Source organism: Carassius gibelio, chromosome B5, assembly GCF_023724105.1.
Source record: "Carassius gibelio isolate Cgi1373 ecotype wild population from Czech Republic chromosome B5, carGib1.2-hapl.c, whole genome shotgun sequence".
NCBI lineage: Eukaryota > Metazoa > Chordata > Actinopteri > Cypriniformes > Cyprinidae > Carassius > Carassius gibelio.
The window spans coordinates 16,599,364-16,625,535 of NC_068400.1; the positions used below are offsets into that span (position 1 = coordinate 16,599,364).

The 26,172-nt window shown below is 35.6% G+C and overlaps 1 protein-coding gene across 1 annotated transcript in view; it reads left to right on the plus strand.

Annotated features, from left to right (window-relative positions):
- The window catches only part of LOC127957904 (astrotactin-2-like), a 489,389-nt gene that overhangs the window by 272,928 nt on the left and 190,289 nt on the right, over positions 1-26,172 (plus strand). Inside the window, exons 6-7 of the mRNA XM_052556604.1 lie at positions 11,846-11,992; positions 16,715-16,882. Coding sequence (XP_052412564.1) covers positions 11,846-11,992; positions 16,715-16,882 — 315 coding nt within the window. The remainder of the gene's footprint in view (positions 1-11,845; positions 11,993-16,714; positions 16,883-26,172) is intronic.

A 26,172-nucleotide genomic window follows, 5' to 3' on the forward strand; every position in this document is an offset into this window, starting at 1 on the left:
AGTGTGAGTGTTAAGTAGAGGTAATGTCTAATCTTAGGCGTTTTAGGAAGTGTGCAGATCCGTGTCCGTGCTATTTGATACAGGATGATGCACACAACCTTTGTGTTGTGTGTTAGGGCGAGAAGCATGCACGCTCTGCTCTTGAGGGAACAATGTCTGTACTGCAGGCAAGCTGACTTGCTGAAGGACCTACACCAGGGTCAGGGGCTCTCCCCTGAGGTGGTAGTGAATTTGCTCTGCACCAAAGACCTGGCCCTCAGGGCAACTAAGCAGACATCTGCCGCAATTGCCGCAATCAATGGCGGCAATGGTGGCTACTGAGAGGCACCTGTGGATGAATCTGGTGGACATCGAGGAGAAAAAAAAAACTTTTTGACACACCAGTTTTGCCCTATGAATTATTTTGCACATCTGTTGATATGGTGGTCAGAAAATTCAGGGAGGCGAAGGCGTGCTTGGCAGCATATGCATTGTTTATACCATGCCAGTCTACATCTGTGCCCAAGCACAAGGAGGGACTTGGCCCATCCTGGTCTGTGGGATGGAGACAGGCCCAGGTGGCTAGTATGGCTAATTGCAGTCCTCTTCCTAGGCAGTGGTAGGAATTTAGGCACTTCTATTTGAGCCTCACTAACTGCCTTTGACGCTGAGTGTGGCTTGTTCTCCTCTCATTTGAGAGAGTCGTTATGCTGAGGTCTCCACTCTTAAGAGCTCAAACTAGCATTGAGTGTGCAGGCTTCCTGTAATTTAGGAGTCATTCTGCTGAAGCCTCCGCTCTCCATAGCTCCGCTTGGACAGTTTTTTTAGTATGTAGGCTTCTCTTCTTTTTGTGAGCCTCGCTAACTGTCTTTAGCACTGAGTGAAATCAGGTCTCTGTCATAGGCAGTGATATGAGTTTGTAGGCTCTTTCTTCGAGCTTCGCTAGCTGCCGCTGGTGTTGAGTGTAGACAGGTCTCCTACCGCTTTAGAGAGTTGTTATGTTGAGACCTCCAATCTTAAAGGTCCCATTTTCTTGTGTTTTTTTGAAGCTTTGATTGTGTTTACAGTGTGCCACATAACATGTGTTCATGTTTTGCGTCTAAAAAAACACAGTATTTTTCACACAATTACTTATCTGTATGCTGCTGTTTTCAATGTCATAAAAACGGGCTGATGACTTCCTTTTTCTATGTCCCTCCTTCAGAAATACGTAATGAGTTCTTATTATGCCAGCGGTTCCTGTGTTGTGATTCGACAGCAGCTTAGTCCACGTTGCCCTCCTGGAAATGCAATTGGGCTGGTTTTGGAATAGTTTTGAGAAGCAAGTGGGCAGGATTTGTTTTGAAAACTTGGGAATCCTGATCTGAACGCATGTGCTGGAAATGTACTTCTAATCACAGGAGCGCCTTTACTGACGAGATGCGCATGAAAATCGTATTATATTTTTTGCATTGGATTACCATCTAGTTAACAAAGCTAAACAGCATTGCCCTTTGTGTAATAAGTTACAGAAACTGTTAAACTCACCAACTTAAATAATAAAATCCACTTACCGGTTGTGGTCCATAAACGATGCCTTCTCCACACAAAGAGGGAACTGCTCCATCTTTCAAGAATAATCTTTCTGCGAATCCGGCATTAAACTGATTGAGATTGAGGAAGCTGTCCTCAGCAAAATGTGCTGCACATACTTTTACATATGGATTATAATTTTCGGGAACTGAGTTAAACATAAATTGTAACCATTGATCTCTAAGTACAGCATCCCTCGGAAAGCCAAACAAAGGTGATTGGACTCTGAGATGAAAATAACAGTGTTTCGACGACATAGCGACAAACACACTCTACAAACGCAACTCTTCCTCTTCTCCGTGGGAGTGCAACAAGACCATGCCCCCATTTTTGTGTATTCCTGTGGGCAGAGGTTAGACAAAAAAACAGTTCTAGTGACGTCATTAATGAAGGAAGTAGAGGGACGTAGTCCAAACTGACTGTTCGATACAGGCAAATTCTCCTAAATAAAATATCTTGCTTGGCATTGAACTTTGAGCTTTATAATTTTACAGATACTATTTATTCTCTAACAACAACATTACACACTAAAGTTTGAAACATGGGATCATGAAGAACGGGACTTTTAAGAGCTCCCCTACTAGGGTGGAGCATGGTATTTTTCCATTCATTTAGAAAGTCATTCTGCTGAAGCCTCCGCTCCCCAGAACTGAAGCTTAGGAAGATAAGTACACATGTTCAGCATCTGTATACTTCCTAAAATCCACATAGTGGTAAGTGTGCATGCTAGACATGCAAGTAGCTTTGTTCCCTTTCTCTGAGTTGGTTAGACTCTGGTACCTTAAGCTCCACTCAACCAGTGTGTCTCTACTAACACACTTTGAAGCATCACTCCCCTCAGCATGGAGGGTTATGATGAGCAGGGTGCTCCTGTTGACTTGCTCTCTGTTAGGAGAGTCATTATGCTGCAGCCTCTGCTCTCCAGACCTTCGCTAACTGCCTCTGGCACTGAGTGTAGCCTGGTCTCCTCTCACTTTAGAGAGTCATTATGCTGATACCTCCATTCTTAAGAGCTCCCCTACCTGGGTTGAGCAGGTTGATTTCCTCTAAGTTTAGAGAGTCATTCTGCTGAAGCCTCCGCTCCCCAGAGCTCCACCTAGGCATTAAGAGCAGTGTAGGATATTCTATTCTGAGCCTCACTAACTGCATTTGACACTGAGTGTGGCTAGGTCTCCTTTCGTTTTTGAGAGTCATTATGCTAAAGCCTCCGCTCCCCAGAGCTTTGCTTGTGCACTACTTTTGGTGTGTAGGTTCCTTTTTTTGTGAGCCTTGTTAACTGTCTTTAGTGCTAAGTGTAGTCAGGTCTCCTCTCAATCTAGATAGTTGTTATGCTGAGACCTCTTAAGAGCTCCCCTATCCGGGTTGAGCAGGTAGTTTTCCTCTCAGTTTAAAGAATCATCTTGCTGAAGCCTCCACTCCCCAGAGCTCCGCTTAGGCAGTAATGTGAGTAGTAGGCTCTTTTAACATGAGCCTCACTACCTGCCTCTGGCGTTGAGTGTAGCTAGGTCTCCCCTCGGTTTAGAGAGTTGTTATGCTGAGACCTCCACTCTTAGAGCTCCAGACTCTGGCGGTTGAGTTAGTCTATGATGATTGGAGCTTGAGCCTGCCATAAAGCCTAGTGGTTTTGCCAGCAGGGATGCTATTCCTCAAGTCCTGACTTGGGGAAACAGTTACCTGGGCACTTATCCCTCAGCATGGCGGCGTAGCTATACCATTCCCATAGCACCCTCTAGAGGACGCAGTGTGGAGTTCCCTTTAGAAAGGGAACGTCTCAGATCAGATCCCATGGTTCCCTGATAATAGAGAAAGAGACGCTGCATCTCTGTAACATGCTTGTGCATCATGTCTGTGTCTCCTCAGACAAAAAAGAGGATGTTGTGTTCTACAGGTGCCCTTTTATATCGATAGTCGCTCTTTATTTTACGTCATAGGCTTCCGCCTGCCAATGTCAAATTCATTGTCATTATTTAATTCATGCTTCAGACACCGGCCACGCTGACAGCGTTCCAATAGCAATCTCTAGAGGATGCAGCGTCTCTTTCCTTATTCTCAGGGAACCATGGTTACATGCATTACCAGAGACGTTTCCCTCAATAAACTTATAATTTAGTGATTTTTAATAATTAATAATGTAGTTGTTTAGGTTTTGGGATATGTTAAAGGGTCTCAAACGTGGTCTTGCAGAATAAGGCATTCATATGTGCCTAATAAGTGCAAACTGGATTCCAAAAAAGTTGGGACACTGTACAAATTGTGAATAAAAACAGAATGCAATGATGTGGAATACAACATAGATGACATATCAAATGTTTAAACTTAGAAAATGTATCATTTTAAGGGAAACATACGTTGATTTTAAAATTTCATGGCATCAACACATCTCAAAAAAGTTGGGACAAGGCCATGTTTACCACTGTGTGGCATCTTCTTCTTTTAATAAAAGTCTGCAAACGTCTGGGGACTGAGGAGACAAGTTGCTCAAGTTAAGGAATAGGAATGTTGTCCCATTTTTGTCTAACACAGGCTTCTAGTTGCTCAACTGTCTTAGGTTGTCTTTGTGGCATCTTCCTCTTTATGATGCGCCAAATGTTTTCTATGTGTGAAAGATCTTGACTGCAGGCTGGCCATTTCAGTACCCGTATCCTTCTACGCAGCCATGATGTTGTAATTGATGCAGTATGTGGTCTGGCATTGTCATGTTGGAAGATGCAATGTCTTCCCTGAAAGAGACGATGTCTGGATGGGAGCATATGTTGTTCTAGAACTTGGATATGCCTTTCAGCATTGATGGTGACTTTCCAGATGTGTAAGCTGCCCATGCCACACGCACTCATGCAACTCCATACCATCAGAGATGCAGGCTTCTGAACTGAGCGCTGATAAAAACTTGGGTTGTCCTTGTCCTCTTAAGTCCGGATGACATGGCGTTCCAGTTTTCCAAAAAGAACTTCACATTTTGATTCGTCTGACCACAGGACAGTTTTCCACTTTGTCTCAGTCCATTTTAAATGAACCTTGCCTCAGAGAAAATGCCTGCACTTCTGGATCATGTTTAGATATGGCTTCTTTTCTGACCTATAGAGTTTTAGCTGGCAATGGCGAATGGCACGGTGGATTGTGTTCACTGACAATGTTTTCTGGAAGTATTCCTGAGCCCATGTTGTGATTTCCATTACAGTAGCATTCCTGTATGTGATGCAGTGCCATCTAAGGGCCCGAAGATCACAGGCATCCAGTATGGTTTTCTGGCCTTGACCCTTACGCAAAGAGATTATTCCAGATTCTCTGAATCTTTGGATGATATTATGCACTGTAGATGATGATAACTTTTTCTCTGAGAAACTCCTTTCTGATATTGCTCCACTATTTTTCACCACAGCATTAGGGGAAATGGTTATCCTCTGCCCATTTTGACATCTGAGAGAGACTGCCACTTTGAGAGGCTCTTTTTATACCCAATAATGTTGACAATTGAGCTAATAATTACAAATTGGTCATCCAGCTTTTCCTTGTATGTACATTTAACTTTTCCAGCCTCTTATTGCTACCTGTCCCAACTTTTTTAGAATGTGTAGCTCTCATGAAATCCAAAATGAGCCAATATTTGGCATGACATTTCAAAATATCTCACTTTCAACATTTGATATGTTATCTATATTCTATTGTGAATAAAATATAACTTTATGTGATATGTAAATTATTCCATTACCTTTTTTACTCACAATTTGTACAGTTTCCCAACTTTTTTGGAATCGGGTTTGTAAATAACTAACAAATTAAATGAATAAATAAGCAAACACAAAAAGCCACAAGGCTGGTTATTTGGGATGCACAGTTATTTGTGATGGTAGATACTGTGACTAATATAGATATTGTGACTGCAGGCGGTAAGCATCTTTCTCTTATGACGGCCTTTCAAATGTTGCCTTGAATGCTGAGAAATACAGTTTTATTTCTAGGAGCATATATATATATTGCCTGTTTTTTTTTGTAATGCTCTTAAAAGCATGAGATGGACTTGTTTTGTACTTTTCCCTTTTAGTGAAAGGCTTTTGACTGTGATATTATAGTCCTCCTCCCAAGGCAAGTGTCATTACTGTTATTGCTTCTAGTTCTTCCACTCACTTCAGCTGCACCTTTTCCAACACCTTTTGTGCTATGGATGTGAATGAGACCTTAAATCTTAAGGCTTATGAAAGCTTTGTTGTTACTTTTCCTATAGACCTACATTAATACTAATTCAATCAGGACCACTTCCGTCAAGTATATTTATTACAATTATAATTGCATACAGTTCATGTTTGCGTTATGGTTACGTTCTGGGCAACACTCCACACGCCTGTCCATGCAGCCATGCTTGGACTGAGCGGGAAGAGCAGCAAGACAAAACCCTGCTGGGATACAGAACAGAACCATTATAAGCATACATAATTACAATTCACAATTACATGGGTTGTAAACAAAATGTGATAGAGACTGCTTCCAATGAAGACACTGTAAAGAAATAGCAGGTTAGATCGGATTACAGGTTCAGATGGTGGAGTTGGGGTTGGAGGAGGGAGTTATTTGCAAGCAGCGATGCGATGGAAGAGACACTGAAGAATGGGAATTTAAATAGGACGCTTGTGATAGGTGTTGAGACTGGATTGGTACACGTCAAGAACAGCTGACTGTCAGCCGATGCAAGTGTGAATAACGTGGCCTGACTGAACTAACGTGATGCTCGATGTCATATCAACAGACCCAAAAATATCAGAAATTTGGGGCAGACAAAAAAAAAAAAAAATGTGGCAGTGGGTTTTGCACAGGCAAGCACCACTCATTTATTTATTTTCACAGTTATATTTTTGCAGTGTATTTTGCATTTTGTATTTCACTGAGTTTCAGCCCTTTTCATTGTAGTGATATCGGTCTAAATTGATCCGTATCAAAAGCTGCAGTGACAGAAGTGCTGAAAACTTGCTCACTATCAAACCAGGAGCAGAAGGGACAGAACAGGGTTTATTATTGATTCCTCAAGGCCACTGTTTGCTCTCCTGAGCTGCTATAGCCATGAATTATCTCTCATACTCCATCTGTGCTGATAGCTGAGCTATATATATATATATATATATATATATATATATATATATATATATATATATATATATATATATATATATATATATATATATATATATATATATATATATATATGTGTGTGTGTGTCTATGTTTGTCATACTCAGAGTTCAGAGAGGATCCATCTAACAGTTATGTTGTGTATATTTGTTTTCTTGTCAAGCTGCGATTTTCAGTTTAAAAAATGGTCATTGATAAACAGTTCAGACTGAAGTTATCCATTGAGTTACTGCATTGCAGACAGACACAGAAAGTGATCAGAAGCACATCAGAAATTAACAGAACGGTAAACTACATTTTATGTGTACGTGTGTTTTTGTGTCTAATCAGTATTTGTCATGTTTTATATGTATGTTAGAGCATTTTCAATGCACATCCTGTAGTGTAGCTGAGCATTGTGTGGAAGATGCTTTCTAGCATGAAGGACACACAAGTGAGAAGCTCTGCTAAGCTTTGTCAAGGACTTGCTCATTCACTTCTGAAAGCCAAGAGAGAAAGAGAGTGAGTGAGTGATTGAGTGTGTTCGGAGTGTTTGTATGCTGTTATGTTGGTACATATGCTAAATGCTCTTAAGTCTTTCACAGTGATTGCAGCCAGTTTAACGTATAAAGATGTGTCATCATAGTAAGCCATAATTTCTGTAACTTAAATAACTAAACACTGTAATATAATGTAGTCTTTATGTATAAATCATACATATGAATCATTGTTAAATTACTTAACATAATTTGTCAATATGAAGATATTTCTTTCTTCAGCACACACACACACACACACACACACACAAACACACGTGCCATTTAAATGAATGCCATGCAAACTAGTAAATAAAAAAGTGTATGCATCCTAGATTAGTGGTTAATATAGATGGGTAATTAAATGGTGATTCTTACTGTAATACCTCTAAATAGCCTAAGCTAAATATGTTGATTGATTTAAACCTTACTAACCCAAATGTATACAATTATTTCAACCCTGTCACAGTTGTTATGGAATTTATGTACTTAAAATATAGGCTACATTATTAAGTTCTGGTTGCATCGTTTTGTTTCTGTGTGCATGTTTTGTGATCATAATCATAATCATACATTGTAATTGGAAGACAGTATTGATAAACAATTTCAAAATAACCCTGTTAAATGCTTTTGCACCACATCACTTTATTCAGAAAACAATATTATTGTGTTTTGGGCCAATAACAAAGTTACTATTGGGATTAATATCTCTCTTTCACTTTTGAGCCAGCTCTTTTTAGTGAATGCAAAACATACATTTGCACTAGCTGCATTAAAAAAAAAAAAAAAAAAAAAAAATCAAGACATCAATCAGGTGATATATTTAAAGGGATTTGTCCGTTTTTTGTACTTAAATCGCTATTGTGAGTAGGAATATTTATTCCGCATCTCTTACAGTGCCTCTTTTGCTAGTACCAAAATGTCATTTTAACGCTGTTAATGGAGACTTGAGCTGTTGATAGCATTCTATTGCAGTTATTAATTAAGTTATTAGAAAGAGAGCGATAGCGACAGAGACACAGAGAGAGAGAGAAAGAAAGAAAGAGAGAGAGAGAGTTTGTGTGAATTAGGCTAATATACCTCTGTGTGTCTCTAAACACTCTTCTGCTGCAGTGTCTCTAAACAGTGCTGTTATTACCTTGTTAGTGAGAAATGTCATGTGTAGCCTTTAAGTTGCTACACTAACTGATAAAATCGTTAGGGCAGTGCTGACAACACCTTTTTGTGCAAACTGCATGACTGTTGTTACAGTTAACTATGTGACGTGATATGGAACTGTAATACGGTAAAGAGAGCTGCCTGGAACTCGTTCGCCGTGCATTTCCCAGAAAATAATTGCACAAATAAATCAGATTCAAGCATTCAACGGCACGTAGTATATATAAATTATCTTGAAAAACATATAATAATAATAATAATAATAATAATAATAATAATAATAAATCTTTGAACTAGCAATGACTGCTTCAGTGAATTGATATGAGTAGCAGGGAAATTCGAATGAATGAATGAATGAATCAGTTGAGGGAATAATACAATAAAACAGGTGCTATGATTTAACTCTTTGTATAAAATTATATAAAATGCATATAAAGTATATATGATATAAATATTTTGAAAAGGATTTAAGGCTTTAATATTTGTTTTCTGTTTTTACTTTACTGATTTTTATTCATTATAATGTACTAAAGACCTGTTTTTGTTAAAAATGTGTTGCAATTTGGCCTATATCCTTATAAAAATAAGCATAACATAATGTGCTACACTTTAAAATATGCTTATATTTGTTAGCATTAGTTGCATTACTAATATGATAATATTATTCATGGACTTGAGCTAAGGTGAACTAACAATACATTATTACAAAAATGAATAAATGTTAATAATAAGTGTGAAGTCTTACCAAATAATGTTTAAATATGTACAACATTGCAAGATCTATAATGTGTGCATATACCTTTTTTTTTTTTTTTTTTTTTTTAGAGTTCAGAATCTCTTCCAGGTGATGATTTGCACTTTTGTTTAACTGTGTCCAAATCCACGTGTTTCTAATCCACTGGCTCAGTGTCCATAAATAAATTTGTGGATCTCCAGTCAAGATGTAACTAATATTCCTGGGTTGTTCACTTACGGCTACAGTTAGGAACAGATTGTTCAGGAAGAGACGTGAGATACTGTGAATGCACTGTGAAGAACAAGCCAGGTGTGACCTCTCGGAGGAGTGTTGAACACGGCAGAGACAACAAAACAAATACAAGCATCTGTAAGATGTTTGGATGCAGTCTGCAGAAATCTCAGGTTCTTCAAGTTGCTTGAAGAGGAGTTACTATCACTTTTTATCTCACCCCACAGGGCCCTCTATAACACTTAGTCAGTGTATCTCAGCACAGTTTTCAAAGTTTTCAAGACAAGAGTTATTATATATTATTTTTAGACTATCTCTGATATCTAAGCCTTTTCGGGTGGTTATGAAAACCCTTGATCTGTTTCTCTGCAAAAAAAATAAAAAATAAAATAAAATAAAAACCAGTCATGTCTTAACAAAATATTTTCTAAACTTAGCTAATTAAAAAAATAGCAATATGATCAGCAATATGTTTGTGAGAATAATATTTCTTACTTGTTGGGATCTGGTGCTGGTATTTAATTGTTACCTCTTTGTTACATGCTGTTTTTTGACTTCAGAGCTTCCGATTTTCATTAAAGATGTCAAATCCTATTTGTCATTTCTCACTAAATGTGGAGGTTCCAGAGTTTAGTTTAACGTCACACTTAACTGCACAGACGAATTGCTCCTGTTAGACTTTAAGCTTTTCTTTCTATGTTACATAAATCTGATCGTCATCACAGAGCTTTGAGACATGGGAATAAACACTCTCACTCCCACGTCTCCACTACAGGGAGCTCGAGGATTCAATTTATAGTCAGGCTGTCCTCAGAATGCATCAGGCCACTTGTCATTCCTCATTTTATTGTAGAGTTAGAGCTTCTCAGTCTATTAAGCGGTCTGAATTGACCTTTACCTAAGCTCCGCCCCTCCTTTGGTTATTGTTGCTCACCAAGGCAAGCAATATAGGACATTAAATTGGAATGAAGTGGAGAATTCTGAGAACAGCTTGGAAAAGAAAATTGTTACCTTTTGTTATATTAGATAGCTATAGTCTATAGCCCCCCTTAAATTGATTACTCATACCCCAACCCCACCCCCACCCCCAAACACCCGCCACCCTAAAATTTTTGCAATTAGCTCTATAAACTATCGCAATCAACTATTAAAAAAAAAAAAAATTGTAACTGTTATGACAGCAGGGAATTTGAACATGCATGAGTTATTTTATTTAATTTGTGCTTTTTGTGCGTTTCCTTTTTTTTTTCTTTTTTTCTTTTTTTTTTTTACCTACAACACTGATGCTGATGTTTCTACATTCAAGCATTTCAGTGGGCTTAGATCACCCGTTACGATAAAGATATGTCTTATGAAATTTAGTGAAGTAAACAGTACAATCTTATGCTTTGGAATGTAGTGAAGTAAAAGTAAAAGTTACTAAAAATAAAATGACCTCAGTAAAGTACAGATACTTAAAAATACTTAAGTACAGTAACAAAGTAAAGCTACTCCGTTACTGCACACCACTTAATGCAGGTTTTTTTTTATTTTTTTTTTTTATTTTTTTTATGAAAGTCAGTTTCTCACTGGCTCTGAATACACATACAGACAAATCAAGGGATGCTCCTGAACAAATTATTTATGCGAAGCATCAACATTCACAAACCACTGTCCAATGTTATTTTTAACCGAAAACAAGCTCATAATCATGACTTTATAAGTTGGAAATAGGAAGTTTCCGATAGCACGTAAAGACAGCAGAGAAGCGATCTCACTTAACACATCGTTGTCCGACGCCATACTTCGCTGCGATGGGTCCCGTGATCATGCAGGTCTCCAAAAGGAAGATGCTATTATAATGTTATGATCGAGGCTCTGGACTCTGAACATAACTTGTTTTTATATACAGCAGCAAACTATAAAATATTTTGGTGCCACTTTATTTTACAGTTCTGTTCCTCATGTACATACTATGTACTTATTATAGTAATTACAATAACTATGTAATAACTAGATACTAACCCTGAACCTACCCCTAAACCTAACCCTACCCTATGTAGTTACCTTGTGTTACCAGAACTTTCTTAGATAAATTCACTGATAAATTACATCAATGTTATACGTTGAGATTTAGTCTACAATACATATTTTCACTTTTACTGTATAAAAGGAACGGCTGTAAAAAAGCATCTCATTTGTTTAAGGTGTTTGCAAACCAAATGTTATTACACTTTTGTTCATATAGCAGCAGGCCTACTTTTAAATGAAAAAGTGCACAATACAATACTGCATTATTAGATTTGTGGATAACAATGCGATTAATCACAGACAATAATGCAATTAATTGCAATTAAAAGAAATTAGAGTTGCCCAGCACTAATATATATATATATATATATATATATATATATATATTACATATATATAAAGGAATAATGGTGGAGGTGCAGCAGTTCAGTGAGGGGTCCATGTGATGGTGAGTGGGAGACATGTCGTGATATAACAGCAGGTGTCTGATCTGTATAATCATGTTTCTCTTTCTGTTCCCACAGGCTGCCCTCAGAGCCCGATGAGCAAGGCCACTTTAACACTGATCACCGTCTGCACGTGTGTGGTGGCAGTCGTGTACGGCACACAAACGTCCTGTCCTCTCACCGTCAAGGTCACGCTCCACGTTCCTGAACACTTCATCGCTGATGGTGAGCAATCAATAGACAGCCAGACAAAGATTTTTGTAATCGTTATTGTGATGCATTTAGTAGACACTTGTATCTAAAGTCTCTTTCATTGTGTTCTGAGTATCTTTCCACATTTTATTAGTTAAAGTATTTGAATGAACAACCTTGCTGTGAAAAGATAAAATTATATTTTGCTTCTTTGCAACACTTCCAGAATGAAATGTCCAGTGTGAGGCACTAACAGTGCCTTCGGTCTGACACAGATTAATGTCAATCTGGCAAAACTCAATTATGCTAGTTGTTGGTGGTATTCTGGAAATAAAATGTCTGGTGAGTGGTACCAAAAGGTTAATTCTCTATAATGTTCGGAAATAATGCAGCACTTACACTTAACCTGTTAACCAGACCCCCATTATGGGATTCACACATGAAAATGCCCTACTTAACCTAAAATTGCAACAGTTCCTTACTTCAGTGTGCTACGCAACCATTTTATTTTTATTCATTTATTTATTTATTTTTTATACATGAAATCAGTACTGGGGCAATCTAGAAAAGTAATGAGTAGAGTTTATATTTCAAATCTGAAGAAGATACCATGAAAATGAGTTTTCTGCAACCGTTTCTTCTGCTACTATGTCTGATACCCATTATATATATATATATATATATATGTGTGTGTGTGTGTGTGTGTGTGTGTGTGTGTGTGGGTGTGTGGGTGTGTGTGTGTGGGTGTAATGCTGTACCAGGTGCACTACCAAGCAAGTTTACTATGTCAGAAAAGCCATATATATATGGAGCTGGTTATGTGATGCAGACATCAAAATGTTTTAGTTTTCAAAACATACACTATGTAAAAGTGTTTTGAGCTCATACCATAGTATTGTGCAAGGAACCATTTGAAATTAAGTCTCTGTTAATCAATAATCACTGCCCTGTGAAAATCATTTGTGAGAAAAGGAATGCAAGTTGTTGGTGTTTTACTACGACTGGTGTTCAGCTGGAACCTGCAGTGAAATGTATGAAAGGGTACATTTGTGGAGTGTGTCTTTCTTCTAGTTATTTTTTTTTTTTTTTTTTTTTTTTTTTTCCAGTGAGCCTTGTAATTGGATAATGCCACAAGAATGTGTACTACATGAACATTCTAACCAGCCAAACCCTGACACAAATGCCGCCCTAAACTTATAAAAACATGTACATCAAGAACTTGTAGTGGTCACAAATGTGGCACTTGTGAGCACTCCTCTGAAACATTTGAATATCAATTTGGAAACCCTACCGTCTGACACGTGCAAGCAGCAGCCCTAGCAAAATGACAAGTGCACATCAAGTGCACCATTTGGAAAAAGGCCTTGGTCCATCCTCTTGAGGTATGCATTATAGATTAAAATGGTGGCAAAATATAGCATTTTTTTTTTTAACTGCCTGCTTTGAGATTTAGCTTGGACAGTTTGTCAGTGTATCAGAGAGAGAGACTGAGTGAAAATTCAGCCATGGCCATATGAGTTCATCATATATGCTTCGAATTATTCAAATGAATTAATGATAATATATCCTTCTGAAATTATCTTAAAACGATGAAAGCAAGAGATCAGTACGATCCCACAGCGATTGTGCACAGTAATGAGGGTGAGAGCGAGGAAAGGTCAGAAGACATTCAGCTGCTGAAGAGCATAGGAACCTTTCAATTAAAGCCATGAGATGCTGATGCTGCAGTCCAGAGATGTTGGACCATCTGTCAGCTTTCGCCTGCTTTAACCCTCAGAGAACAAACATGGCCAAAACACACACACACACACACACATGCACTCACACACACACATGCACTCACACATACAAGTGCAAAAGCTGTGAGATGATCTGGTTGTGATATATTTAGAATACATCTGAAATAATTTACATCCGAGTGTTGTGGTGAGAAAAAAATAAATAAATAAATAAATTGATGTGATGAGGGAAACTGCAGCTTCTTGTTTTGGAATGACCTAAATTGCAGATTCCACCTGGGCAGCATACTGCTGCTGTATATGTGCCACATATTATTATAATTTGTCCCTTTTATCTGGTTTCTGGAACCTCGTTATGAAGGTTATTGTTTTACACAACTGAGTGATTATTTTTTAAAGACTGAAGAAACACACACACACACACACACACAGAGAGAGAGAGAGAGAGAGAGAGAGATCTTAAGACTTCTTTTTTTTCTGTAAGTTTAATGATGTTTTCTGTCATACCCCAACCCCTCAGCCAGCTCTCACAGAAACCTGCACATCATTAAGGAAACAGAAGTGAGATTTGAACAAAAGAGGTGGTTTTTGGAGTTTTTTACCCAAAATATGAAGTAGGACACACGCACAGACATACACATGCATTCCAGGACTCACAAATATCTTAATTTCAGAGCATGTTTTCTAGGTGATTTGTCATAGATAGTCTGAGGGTCATGGGCTCCATCTTTTTTTTTTTTTTTTTTTTTTTTTTTTTTTTTTTTTTAGACCACACTTTGCATATAGCTTCTGTAATAGTTCTATAATAAGAATCATCTTTAAGTTCTACATTAGTTTGAGATTTGAAGAGGTCACAGTCGCCAGCATCAGGTTTCTAATTAAACTGTTCGTTGACATTCAGCAGCTGATTGTTTATGATGTTTTTTGTTTGTTTGTTTTTTTAAGATATAATGCATTCAGGTTTTACAACAAAGATTTGGGGTTATATATATATATATATATGGTATTATTATTATTTTTTCTATTTACCTTTCTTTTTTTCAGCCTTCTGATGGTTTTCAATTTATGTTGGATGTTCTCAAACTGAATGCCTTTTAAATAAATATGACTTAAAAACAAATATCAAAGTGCAAATAAATAATGGAATAAATTCTCTTTACACTGATGGGCTAAAAAGATGGTCTAACTGATTTTCTTTTTTAATCAATGAATGAATGAACCAAAAATGAATCAACCGATACTGATTCTCCCCAAAAACTTATTAACCAGAGGAACCATAATAATTATATATATATATATATATATATATATATATATATATATATATATATATATATATATATATATATATATATATATAAATAAATAAAAAACGCTATTTAGCTAAGGCACATGTAAAAAAAGAAGTAAAATGTAATACAAGAGCTAGGACAATGCTTGCTATAAATATGCAAGAACGTTTCTAAATGCAATTAAGAAATAGATTGAATCATATTTATCTTTATCATTATGCATATTATATCATTATATATATAATTTCATATTCACATTATTTTGTGTAGCCAACAAAACAATGTTATTTATTACAGTTATGTTGTTGTTTTTATATACTTTAGGAGCTAGACGGTTCTTCTTACTCCAGCAGAAACTTTGTTATGGCTGCATCTCATCATACTGCCATGTAGTGAAGCTCAGGCACAAAAGCTGCCACACTGTGTTAAATCCCTGTGTATCTGCGCTGCTCCTGGGCGTCCCTGAGTGGGTGTCAGTCTGGCAGGCGTCCACACGTCCCGCTCAGCCTCTGCTCTCGGGTTTAAGACGGGAGAGAGGATTATGTAGCAGCAAAGCAATTTAATTTAAGTCGCCCTTATCTTCAGGAAGCGCTGAATTCACACATCAGCAGAACAGGACAGGTGTAAACGTCATCCTGAGAGATGATGGACACACAAGAGAAGGAGAAACTTATTTAGAAACACTGCTTAATTCTGCTTTGGGGAGAGATCTGGGCTTTGGCAGATATTGAAGAGCATGTCCCGCCATGCACATCATCCTTGTTCAGTGTTTTTTGGATGGACTTATGAACACTGATCTTAGCCCTGGAGATGTTTCAAGAGATTCTAACCTCCAGGTCTTAAATTGTGTTTCCACTAAAATGTATTTTTCAATAGTTTTAAATGTAAGTGTCACATACAGTATATTGTAATAAAACGGCTGCAGCAGCAAGAAGAGCCAGTTAGCTTTTGTTTCCCACAGAGCATGGCACATTTAGCATTTTGGGTAAAAAGCAACAATCATTAATGCTTTTTACCCAGCTATCCAATCACAGTGGAGAAGTGCCAGGACAACAATTACCAACCATCACATTAACACAAACATTTTGGTGGAAACAAGGACTTAAAATAGATTATGTTGCGCAGTCAGTCAATGGCTGTAAATTTCTTGCATTTTTTATGTGCCTCATTTATTTGTTTTACTGCTAACACTTTATTTTGAAAGTCCACTTTAGCCAGTCTACTGGCCATAAGTAACTTTGAGAGTCATTAGCACTCATAAAACAGACTGTCTGCTTAATATCTAACACTGTATTTTGATGCTCCCCAACAGACATTCTACTGACCATAAATAACTTTCCAAGTACATGTTTACTTACGGTAGTCCTTAACCTAACCGTAAATTTACAGTCTACTTCTACTCTGGGCTAGCTGACACTTATTTATGTATTTATTTATTTAAATTCAGTGTTAACTGCAGGGTTTTTTTATTATTATTATGTTGTTGTTGTTGTTGTTGTTGTTGTTGTTTTGTTTTTTTGTAAAAAAATTTTACTAGCAATTTATTAATTAAAATTATTTCGAATTCTAGAGTAATTGTTTTCAGTGTAGGACATCTTAGGGAAAAAAATAATAATTAAAAAAAAAAAAAAAAAAACCTGTATAAATGTTGTGTGCTCTTCTTGAAGGTCAGTAGATAAATGTGTATTTTCAATCCTGTCCTTTTTTTATATATAAATATATAGGAAGCAGTTTTGTGGTGAGCATGGGCAGTTATCTGGATGTCTCCAACTGGTTAAATCCCGCTAAACTGACCCTGTACTACCAGACCAACACCTCCACCCAGTGGGTGAGAGACTACTGTGGCCAGAGAACGACGGACCCCTGCGAACAGCTCTGTGACCAGGACACTGGTGAGTGAACAAGCACACACACACTTACACACATTTTTATGGCTGTAATTGTGGGGACTTCCAGTAGACTTGTATCATTGTTATACTGACAGAACAATATTTTTTTCTACCCATTAAACTAAACCTACCCCTCATAGAAACCCTTTTTTTCCCCTTTTTTATTTCTTTTTTTAAGATAGATATAATGTAACAGCAATAACTATGTCAAAAATCTCAGGCTTTACTATCCTTTTTATGACCAGATGTCTCCACAATGGAGGATAAACCTGTACACACACTAAGAAAAATACAGTATTGAGGCCTGACTGCCACACTTACAAGGAAACATATTTATTTGCTTGTGACCTTCTGTGGTAATCTGTGGCTCAAGGTCTCAGTCAGGTTGAGTCGGTTTGCATGGCGTCAGTGTGATAAGCATGCCAATGCCTGGGGATCAGGGGAATAACACAAGCCCGCTGTGATGTCTCAAACCCGGGGCTTATGAGCATCATGCTTGACATTTACAGTTATTGTCTAAAATCTGTCTTTGTAGCTCTTTTGCAATACGGTTAGGACCCAGAAACACATGGTGCTCTTTAGTCTGATGCACAGGGTGAAAGTTACAGACATAAACTTGTGGCTTAATGATAGATGGATAGACAACATGCTTTAAAATAGTTATTCCTAAAAAGTAACCCACTCAAAAATTTAATGAAATCAGAAAGATTATGGTAGCCATTGGCTTTCATTGTAAGGAGGGAAAAAATAAAAAAAGTACACAAATACATGAAAATGCATTATGGTGTAAATTTATAAGTGTACATTTATTTAAAAATTACTTAAATTTACTTATTTAATTTATTCTAAAACATAAGTTTTGAAATACACAACAAGTATGCTTTCGATACGTTTAAGCACACTCCTTTTCCACAGAGAAAATCACAGTGACAGATTTATTGAATTATTTATTTGTAATAATGGCAATTGAAAACAACTTGTATTAAGTGTCTGTGCATACCACTCTTCCATTATGTGTTATTTCCTCTAAACATGTTCCCCATTCGTTTACATACGCTGAAAATAATTTGCTCAATTACTGAAATAAATTTTCTTTGGTAATAAGCAGCATGGAGCAGATGATGTTTTTGTTGCTTAACCCGGAATACTTATTTTATTGTTTGGCCTTATAAATATCTTTAAATATAGTTCCACTTAATCATATAGGTCTGCATTTATTTTTAAACACAGTGAATAATAGAGCTCCTCCACAAAAGCTCCAAACTGGAAGCCAGTGTTGTGTGACCTGACATTTAGATGCTACCTCTTCGTATTCTCTTTTAACTGGCCTTAAAGAAGAGGAAAATGTTACTTTATATGAGAACGAACCTGTATTGGATTACGTCCCTTCTGCCTTTAGCGCATAATGTCGGATGAGATCACTAATGCACGGTCGATGGTGATACATGAAGCCACTTCAATAAACACTGAAGATTAGATTCATAAATGTGAAGGTGAATCTGGAAACCAAGAGGAACGGCAATCTGAAAAAGTGCCGCATGTATGCTAAGCGACAATGTGTGTGGAGGGTAATGTGTTAGGTGAGGAAAAGAGCATTTGAAAGACAGAAAAGAAAAGGTGCATAATGCTATTATCTAGGTAAAATTGGAATACTATGTAATCAAAAGACACAGATAGTCACAAACAAAGGACAAAAGTTTATTGTTGTTTGGAGAGTGTCAATTCTCTCTAATTCATTTATTAATTAATATTATTATCATTATTATTTTTGCCTCAATACACTCAATACATTAAATTGCTGCTTATTAATAATTAGCATGATGGTTAAGTTTATATGGCTATGATTTTGTGTTTATAACTAATAAACAATAAATAGGCTAATAAGATAAAAAAGTAGTTAACAGTGAGACCTTTTTTTCCTTCTCAATTTATATAGTCAGATTTATTTATTTATGTTTTGCTTTGTCATTATGGTGTAAAGAGAATAAATTGATGTTAAAATAAATACATTTTAAGCCGTTTATATAAAGCAACAACATAACTAAATGTGAAAAAAAAAAACTTATATATATGACATTTTATGAAATTATGACATTTTATTTCATGACATTTTATGACACTTTTTTCCTGTTACTTTTCCATACCTTTTTCCAGATTTATTTATTTATTTATTTATTTATTTTCTTAACGATCACTTGTAGAGTTCATGTAAATATATACATTTATTAAACATATGCTTAATAAAAACACAGAACACAGAAAATGTGTCGTTAGTATCCATAAAATAATAAATTGGCCAATTTTATTTAAACAAAAGGGTTGGATTAATGAGTGAACTCAACACATTGAACTTGAACTGAATGAACCTGATTAAATTAATCAAACCTGTGAAATTCTAGTAATGCATATTTCCTCCATAATTTTAAGTGTACTTCTCTGACCCTTCTTATCACTGATTGTTTCAGAGGTTTAGGTTTGATTTGACACTGCTGGGTACATAAGAGCAGACAAAACTGCCAGCCCCTCCACCCAACTTCATCTGGTTGAGGCTCTTGCATTAAATCATGCACTTGTGTGTAAATTCTTGAAATAATTAACCTTGTTTCTATCCAAAGTTGCAATTTAACCTAAAGTAAAGTGACAAAGTGAAAGTTTTGTGTCATACAGCCAAGTATGGTGACCAATACTCAGAATTCATGCTCTGCATTTAACCCATCCACAGTGCACACACACATCAGTGAAGACACACACACCGTGAGCACACACCCGGAGCAGTTATTTATTTATGTGCGGAATTAGAATATGGCATACAACATTTGAACACTGTTTCTATCCCATATGTTCACAAGAATAAAACACATTGTCACTTCTCGGGAAACTGGTGCAAAGTATCAGTAATAAAAATTAAAGTTGCTGTAACCAGGAAAGCCTGTTGCTCCATCTGTTGAGGCAAAGTCACTTGACATTTTTGAGCAATTTGGAAATTGTGTTTCCAATGTAGTTTGGTTAACTGGATTTAAAATAATAATAATAATAATAATAATATTAATAATAATAATAATAATAATCGGTGTGCATCTTGATGTTTCCATCTAACATATTTATTCATGCAAAATAAAGGTAGGTAGATAGAATCATAAGCACTGATAAAGCACAAATCCCTCATGACTTCAGCACTCATAATTCCCTATTTAAGAGCTATATTACCACAGAACTTCACTGTGGAAACAAAACACTTCTTGGTAACACTTTAGAATAAGGTTCTATTAGTTAATGTTAGTTAATGTATTAATTAACATGAACAAACAATGAATAATACATGTATTACTGTATTTATTCATCTTCGTTAATGTTAGTTAATGAAAATACAGTTATTCATTGTTAGTTCATGGCAATTCACAGTGCATTAACTAATGTTAACAAGCTCAACTTTTGATTTAAATAATGCATTAGTAAATGTTGAAATTAACATGAACTAAGACTTATAAATGCTGTAGAAGGATTTTTCTTGCTTAGTTCATGTTAACGGAAGTAGTTAACTAACATTTACTAATGGAACCTTATTCTAAAGTGTTACCCACTTCTTCTCACTCCTCCCCTCTCAATGCCATAGCATTTTAGATGCTGTTGAATTGAAAACGTTTGAGTACAGTATACAGTGGCAGAAATCTATATTTTGCAAATATGAGCTTTGGAGAAGGATACATTAGTTTATTGTGCTTTGTCTACAGTATAGGTAGTTTAGCTGTGGACAACAACAATGCATGCCACTTCTCTACGCTTTTGCTGACTTTAAAATTTTCCATTTTTTTTTTTTTTTAATTTTTCCTTGCAAAAAAATCACTTGAAACGAAAGCTTAACGTGAAGGCCAGATTATTTCAAGTCAATGTATTGCTGTATTTTCACCCTTAAAACCATGGTTTGGCATTCCTCTTGTACAACTGTCCTCTTTTGTGCAAAGAGACAAATCTCTTGATGATTTTCTGCCGAGTGGTTCTATTGTTGTCAAAAAAATATATAAATAATTAATGGGTTGTGTAATACTCTGAACTGTCAAGAAATTACTCTTCTTTTACAGTTTTGGTTAAACATGCTCACTTGTTGCCTTTCTTTTGCACAAGGAAGAAAAAATAAGTAGTTTTATTTTGTAATTTTCAGCAGGGTGTTCTCATTTTTGCAACACAACATTCTATCACTTTAATAAGGTGGTTTTATTTTCCAGGATGATTTTAACATGCCTCTTTGGTAACTGATCAGGCAGACTTGCTAGAACATTAGAATGTGTTTTTTTTTTTTTTTTTTTTTTTTTTTTTTTTTTTTTTAAGACCCCTAGTATGTAGTCCAAGAGTAATTGCTGAATTTGTCAAATATTGATCAGAGCAATACATTTAATTTGACAGTATATTCAAATTCATCCAAACCCTTGACTTGTTAGATCATTTGTTACCAGTCTTTGTTAAAGTTGGTTAAATCTCTTAGGCAGTGTTTTAGCTGTTAGGACTCAAGGAGGTTGAATCTAAGAGCAGCTCTCTTTGTTCCATGATGCCTAAAAGAGCATTGGTTTGATTTCCAGGGAAATGCATCATGATAAAATGTAAACTATAAAGTTATGTTGACTTTGTCCACTGTCTGCACTATTTCTCCCCAGGAGTTAAGGTCAATAAAAATTGCTTAACGCTCTTTTAAACTAGAGTGGCAGGTCTGTTTAAACCTTGGGTACTTGGGAAATACTCATTTCCTATTTGTATATCGTTTCCTTTTCTTGCATCCTAGCTCCACCCCCTTAGGATGCGAGTGAAGGTTAAACCAGTATATTCTCGTACATGACTACTTAGGAAGCTTCCTCATTTCTTGTTCCTTGCCTTCCCATGGAGCAATTAGAGAACTGAGATGCCCTTCAGGATGGCTAAGTTCGATCGGTTTCCAGGTCACAGGCTGGAGGACGGAGCGAGGAAATGAGGATACATGAATTTTAGCTTTGAGAAGCACCCTATGTATATTGGTGTTTTTTTTTTTTTCGTTTCTTCCATTTCTTCAGCACTGCCACCTTGTGGAACCAATTATTAAATGCAAATATCAGTCATATAGTTAAAGCTACAGATACAGTATATTCACACAATTGTTTAAACAAATACAGCTTAATATTATAGTGTATATTATGTCAAAAAAAAAAAAAAATCAGTATTGCATATGCATGGATTGCCATTCAGTCACTCTTGTATAACTTTGGCATACCATTGTTTATGTGAGCTTTTCGGTCTATCAAGGGACATTGGGATTTTCAGATGATGCACATTAAATCTTACTAAATAACACTATTATGAAGTTGGTCAAAATCTTTAATTGTTTCAGTAATATTTTATATTTCTATATATAAGTCTATATTTCTATATATTTTGAGGATTAGATTAAATAATTGTGGTCCTTGCTGTATGTAATCCATAGTTAATTGTTTATCCATCCAGGATTTAATGGAAAGTTTTTGCTATAAAATACTTTATATAGATTTTCACACTGACATCAGTGCAGCCAAAGGTATATATATATATATATATATATATATATATATATATATATATATATATTATAATTGTGTATATATATATATATATATATATATATATATATATATATATATATATATATATATATATATATATATATATAATTATTTAACAATTCTTTTAAATCAATGAACATATGGTAATCTATGTTTTACTTATTGGATAATGCAGAGTATTTATAAGACTTAAATTACATTTTATCAACAATGCGGAGGAAGAGACTCCTCATAAAGGCTGCTAGAGTCAGTGGTTCGGAGAGCAATCAAAAATCTATTCAGCATTTGTGGTGTGATGGTGTGGAATCAGTTATTTGACTGAATCCAGATGATAACCCCCCACCACCCAACCCACCACCCATATTTAAGTGTTGAGGATGACACTGGAGCTCTAGAGATGTTGATATGTTAATGAGAGAGAGTTCTAATCTTTTTTTGTTCCGTAAAGGGAGCAATTTTGAGCTTAGCATCAGCTGAATACTCGGTCAAGAGCTGATGCATTACTCTCTTCATCTTGTACTAGTTTATTCGTCTTAGAATCTCTATTTCATCTGCTCACTCAGCCATTAACACTAGACTCCATGCTTGCAGAAATCATGTTTAATCAGAACAAGAGCAGAATAAAGAGACACCAGAGGTGAGTTGATGAATGGAACTGTCTCTGGTTCACAGCTTCAACTTCTTTTGAAGTTTCTCAATGTACAATGTACAGATAGCAGAATATTTAATTGCAATGGGTTCATGTACAATTAACAATTATAATATTTTTTTGCCATTTCACTCTAACTTTGTGTGCATGAAGACAGCAGATACACCACACTACAAGGACAGGCAGTAGTAGTATAAGAAAAGAAGCTGGTGTAAGTGGTAAATACACAAAAAAGTATGCGGTAAAAAAATAAAAAAAATAATTATATATATATATATATATATATATATATATATATATATATATATATATATATATATATATATATATATATATATATAAATTCTTACAGTTACATACTGTGTTGTACTATGTTCTGATTATTGTTCCTGTGAAATCAACACAGACTATAGTTTTGTTATTTTGTCAGAAGAGTTCAGAAGTAAAAAAAGCATCAACGTAATGCATAATGATTAAGCCACTATTAGCCATACTGCAATCAATCTTCTCTCAAAGCATAGCTATAAAAAAGTTAATATTTTCATGTCTCCGAATCTACAGTTCATATTACAGTATTATGCTAAATAAGATATAAGTAATGCCTAAAGTATTTTAATAGCCATAAAAAGGGCAGGGGTTGTGATATTATTGTAGTAGTTAATAAATGCAACAGCTTATGTGTGCTGTTCAGACACACTAATATACTAGCTACAATAAATAATATGTGCAGACTAATCAGCTCTAAATTCTCAGCCAACGGGAACAATAACTGTTTGTCCCACAATAGGACAACCACAATGTTGTGTGTCCCAAAATACAGAGTTTGATTATGTATAAAATAATATTTTGATAAAATTATGTTAATATTCTGCAATATGTCTAAGTTATTAATTATTAATAAGTTATATTTTACACCATGCACTTTTGTGTGCAGCATATAATGCTTATTGAAGACAAAAGAAAATGTGTAGTATTAATGTTATACTGTCTGTATTTCAATGGCATCTTTTATCTTTCCATACGTATGGTGTAAGCACTAAGCCGTGGAATCTGGAGGGTCCTTAAAAAGACTCCCAACATGCATCAAAAGCATGAAACCTGAGGTTTTTTTTTTTTTTTTTTAAACATTTCAGGCACCACCAGTAAAATACTTATGCCACAGTTACAAATTTATCTGCATTATATTATAAAATACCAAATTAAAGTCTTTCTATTCAATAAGGAATCCCAAAGAAGAAGACAAATAATAATAATAATAATAATAATAATAATAATAATAATAATAATAATAATAATAATAATAAGTAAACAAAATTTTCTACAAAAAAAAAAAAAAAAAAACATGAATCAGCACAACTGTTTTCAACATTGATAATAAATGTTTTGTAAACAGCAAATCAGCATATTATAATGATTTTTGAAGGATCTTGTGAGACTAAGGACTGGAGTAATGTGGCTGAAAATTCAATACTGCATCAAAAGAATTAATCATATTTTAAAATGTCAGAGTATAAAACAGTTATTTTCAACTGACTGCTTGAAAATAATAATAATAATAATAATAATAATAATAATAATAATAATAATAATAATCACTCATGTAGAACACTTGTTTGGACATGATTCATCAGTATTTTTCTATTTATAAATGTCGTCTACAGGTATATTGGGATTGTGGTTAAAGATTACAGTACACTTTCACACTAAAACTGTCACATAAAATGTAAAAAAAAAAAAAAAAAAAAAAAAAAAAACTTATTTTGATAATTTTAAAATTAAATAAAATAAATTTATTGGCTGATAATTAATCAAAATTAAAGCTCTGTGACCTCACCTCGTGATCTGTAGCTGATAGCAATATCTGATATTTTGTTTTAATTTGACCCTTGGTGCACATGATCTTGTTTAAATGGTCTTATCTCGCATGAGGCACAATAAACACAGCTTTGATGTCCCTCACATGCAAGCTATCTTTGTTTATTGCTGCAGATCGGTACAAGACACTTCCAGGTTGTCAGGCATACAAGGGCCAGAGTGAGAGAAAGCAGTGAGCACTAATGAGCTGTCATAAACAGGAAGCCGGATCTACGTGAATTAATTTCCTGCTGCTGTGATCCTGCAGAAAGCTAGCCAATGGATGTCAAATGTTTGAGAGGTAGATAAGACACGGACTGTTGGACAATCAAATTGATGCCACAATCTAGTGAATAATGGAGAGAAAAAACCACAGCATGAATTGGTGCAGTGGAGAGTAACATTGCAGGACAAATAAACAAGAACAGCTGATACTTGTGAATGATGTGGAAGAATAGAAACTGGAACTTAAACTCTCTTTAGTAAAGACGTTTATAATGTCACAAAAGATATCGGTTTCAAATAAATGTTGTCCACTTTCTTTTTTTATTACAGAATGCTTAAAATGAACACAGTCTCCATAAAAAAAAAATAATAAAAAATAATAAAAAAAAAAAATTAAGGAAGGTAATGGCTTCCCAGACGAGCCCCCAGTTGTTAGGATCAAAAAAATCGGGGGCTCGTTCGGGATCTAAACCAAGGACTTTTCGCACCCTCACAAGTTTAAAGCTGCTAATTTTGACATTTCCATATTACAGACACATTTTTGCTAGGACTGGACAAACATACTCCAAACTGACAAACAAAAACATGAGCGTACTAATATGAGGCTCCCAGTTGTCACAAAACTTAGTTCTTATTAAACATCACAGCATACATGTTTAATTGCTTTGTGGATGAGTAATTCATCACAGAATTAAAAGAAAGAGAAGATGTGTCTTTAAATGCTCTAAGCGCCTCTGTGCTCATGTACTTTGCAGATCTTGCCATGACCGCAGCCAGGCTGAGTATTATCAGATGCTCCTCTCCGTGTCGAGTGAGAATTGGCTGATAGAAGCCCCTTTCTATCAGAGAGCATTCAGCCATCCGGCCCGATGCCAGCACAGTCTCAGCCCACAACCAGCTTTTTATTAAACCACAAGGTTATCAGCTCCGATTCTCTGCCTTGTTCTCCTCTTTCACAAATTCATAAATGTATGCTTTACTCATGACTTAATAAAAGCTAGCCA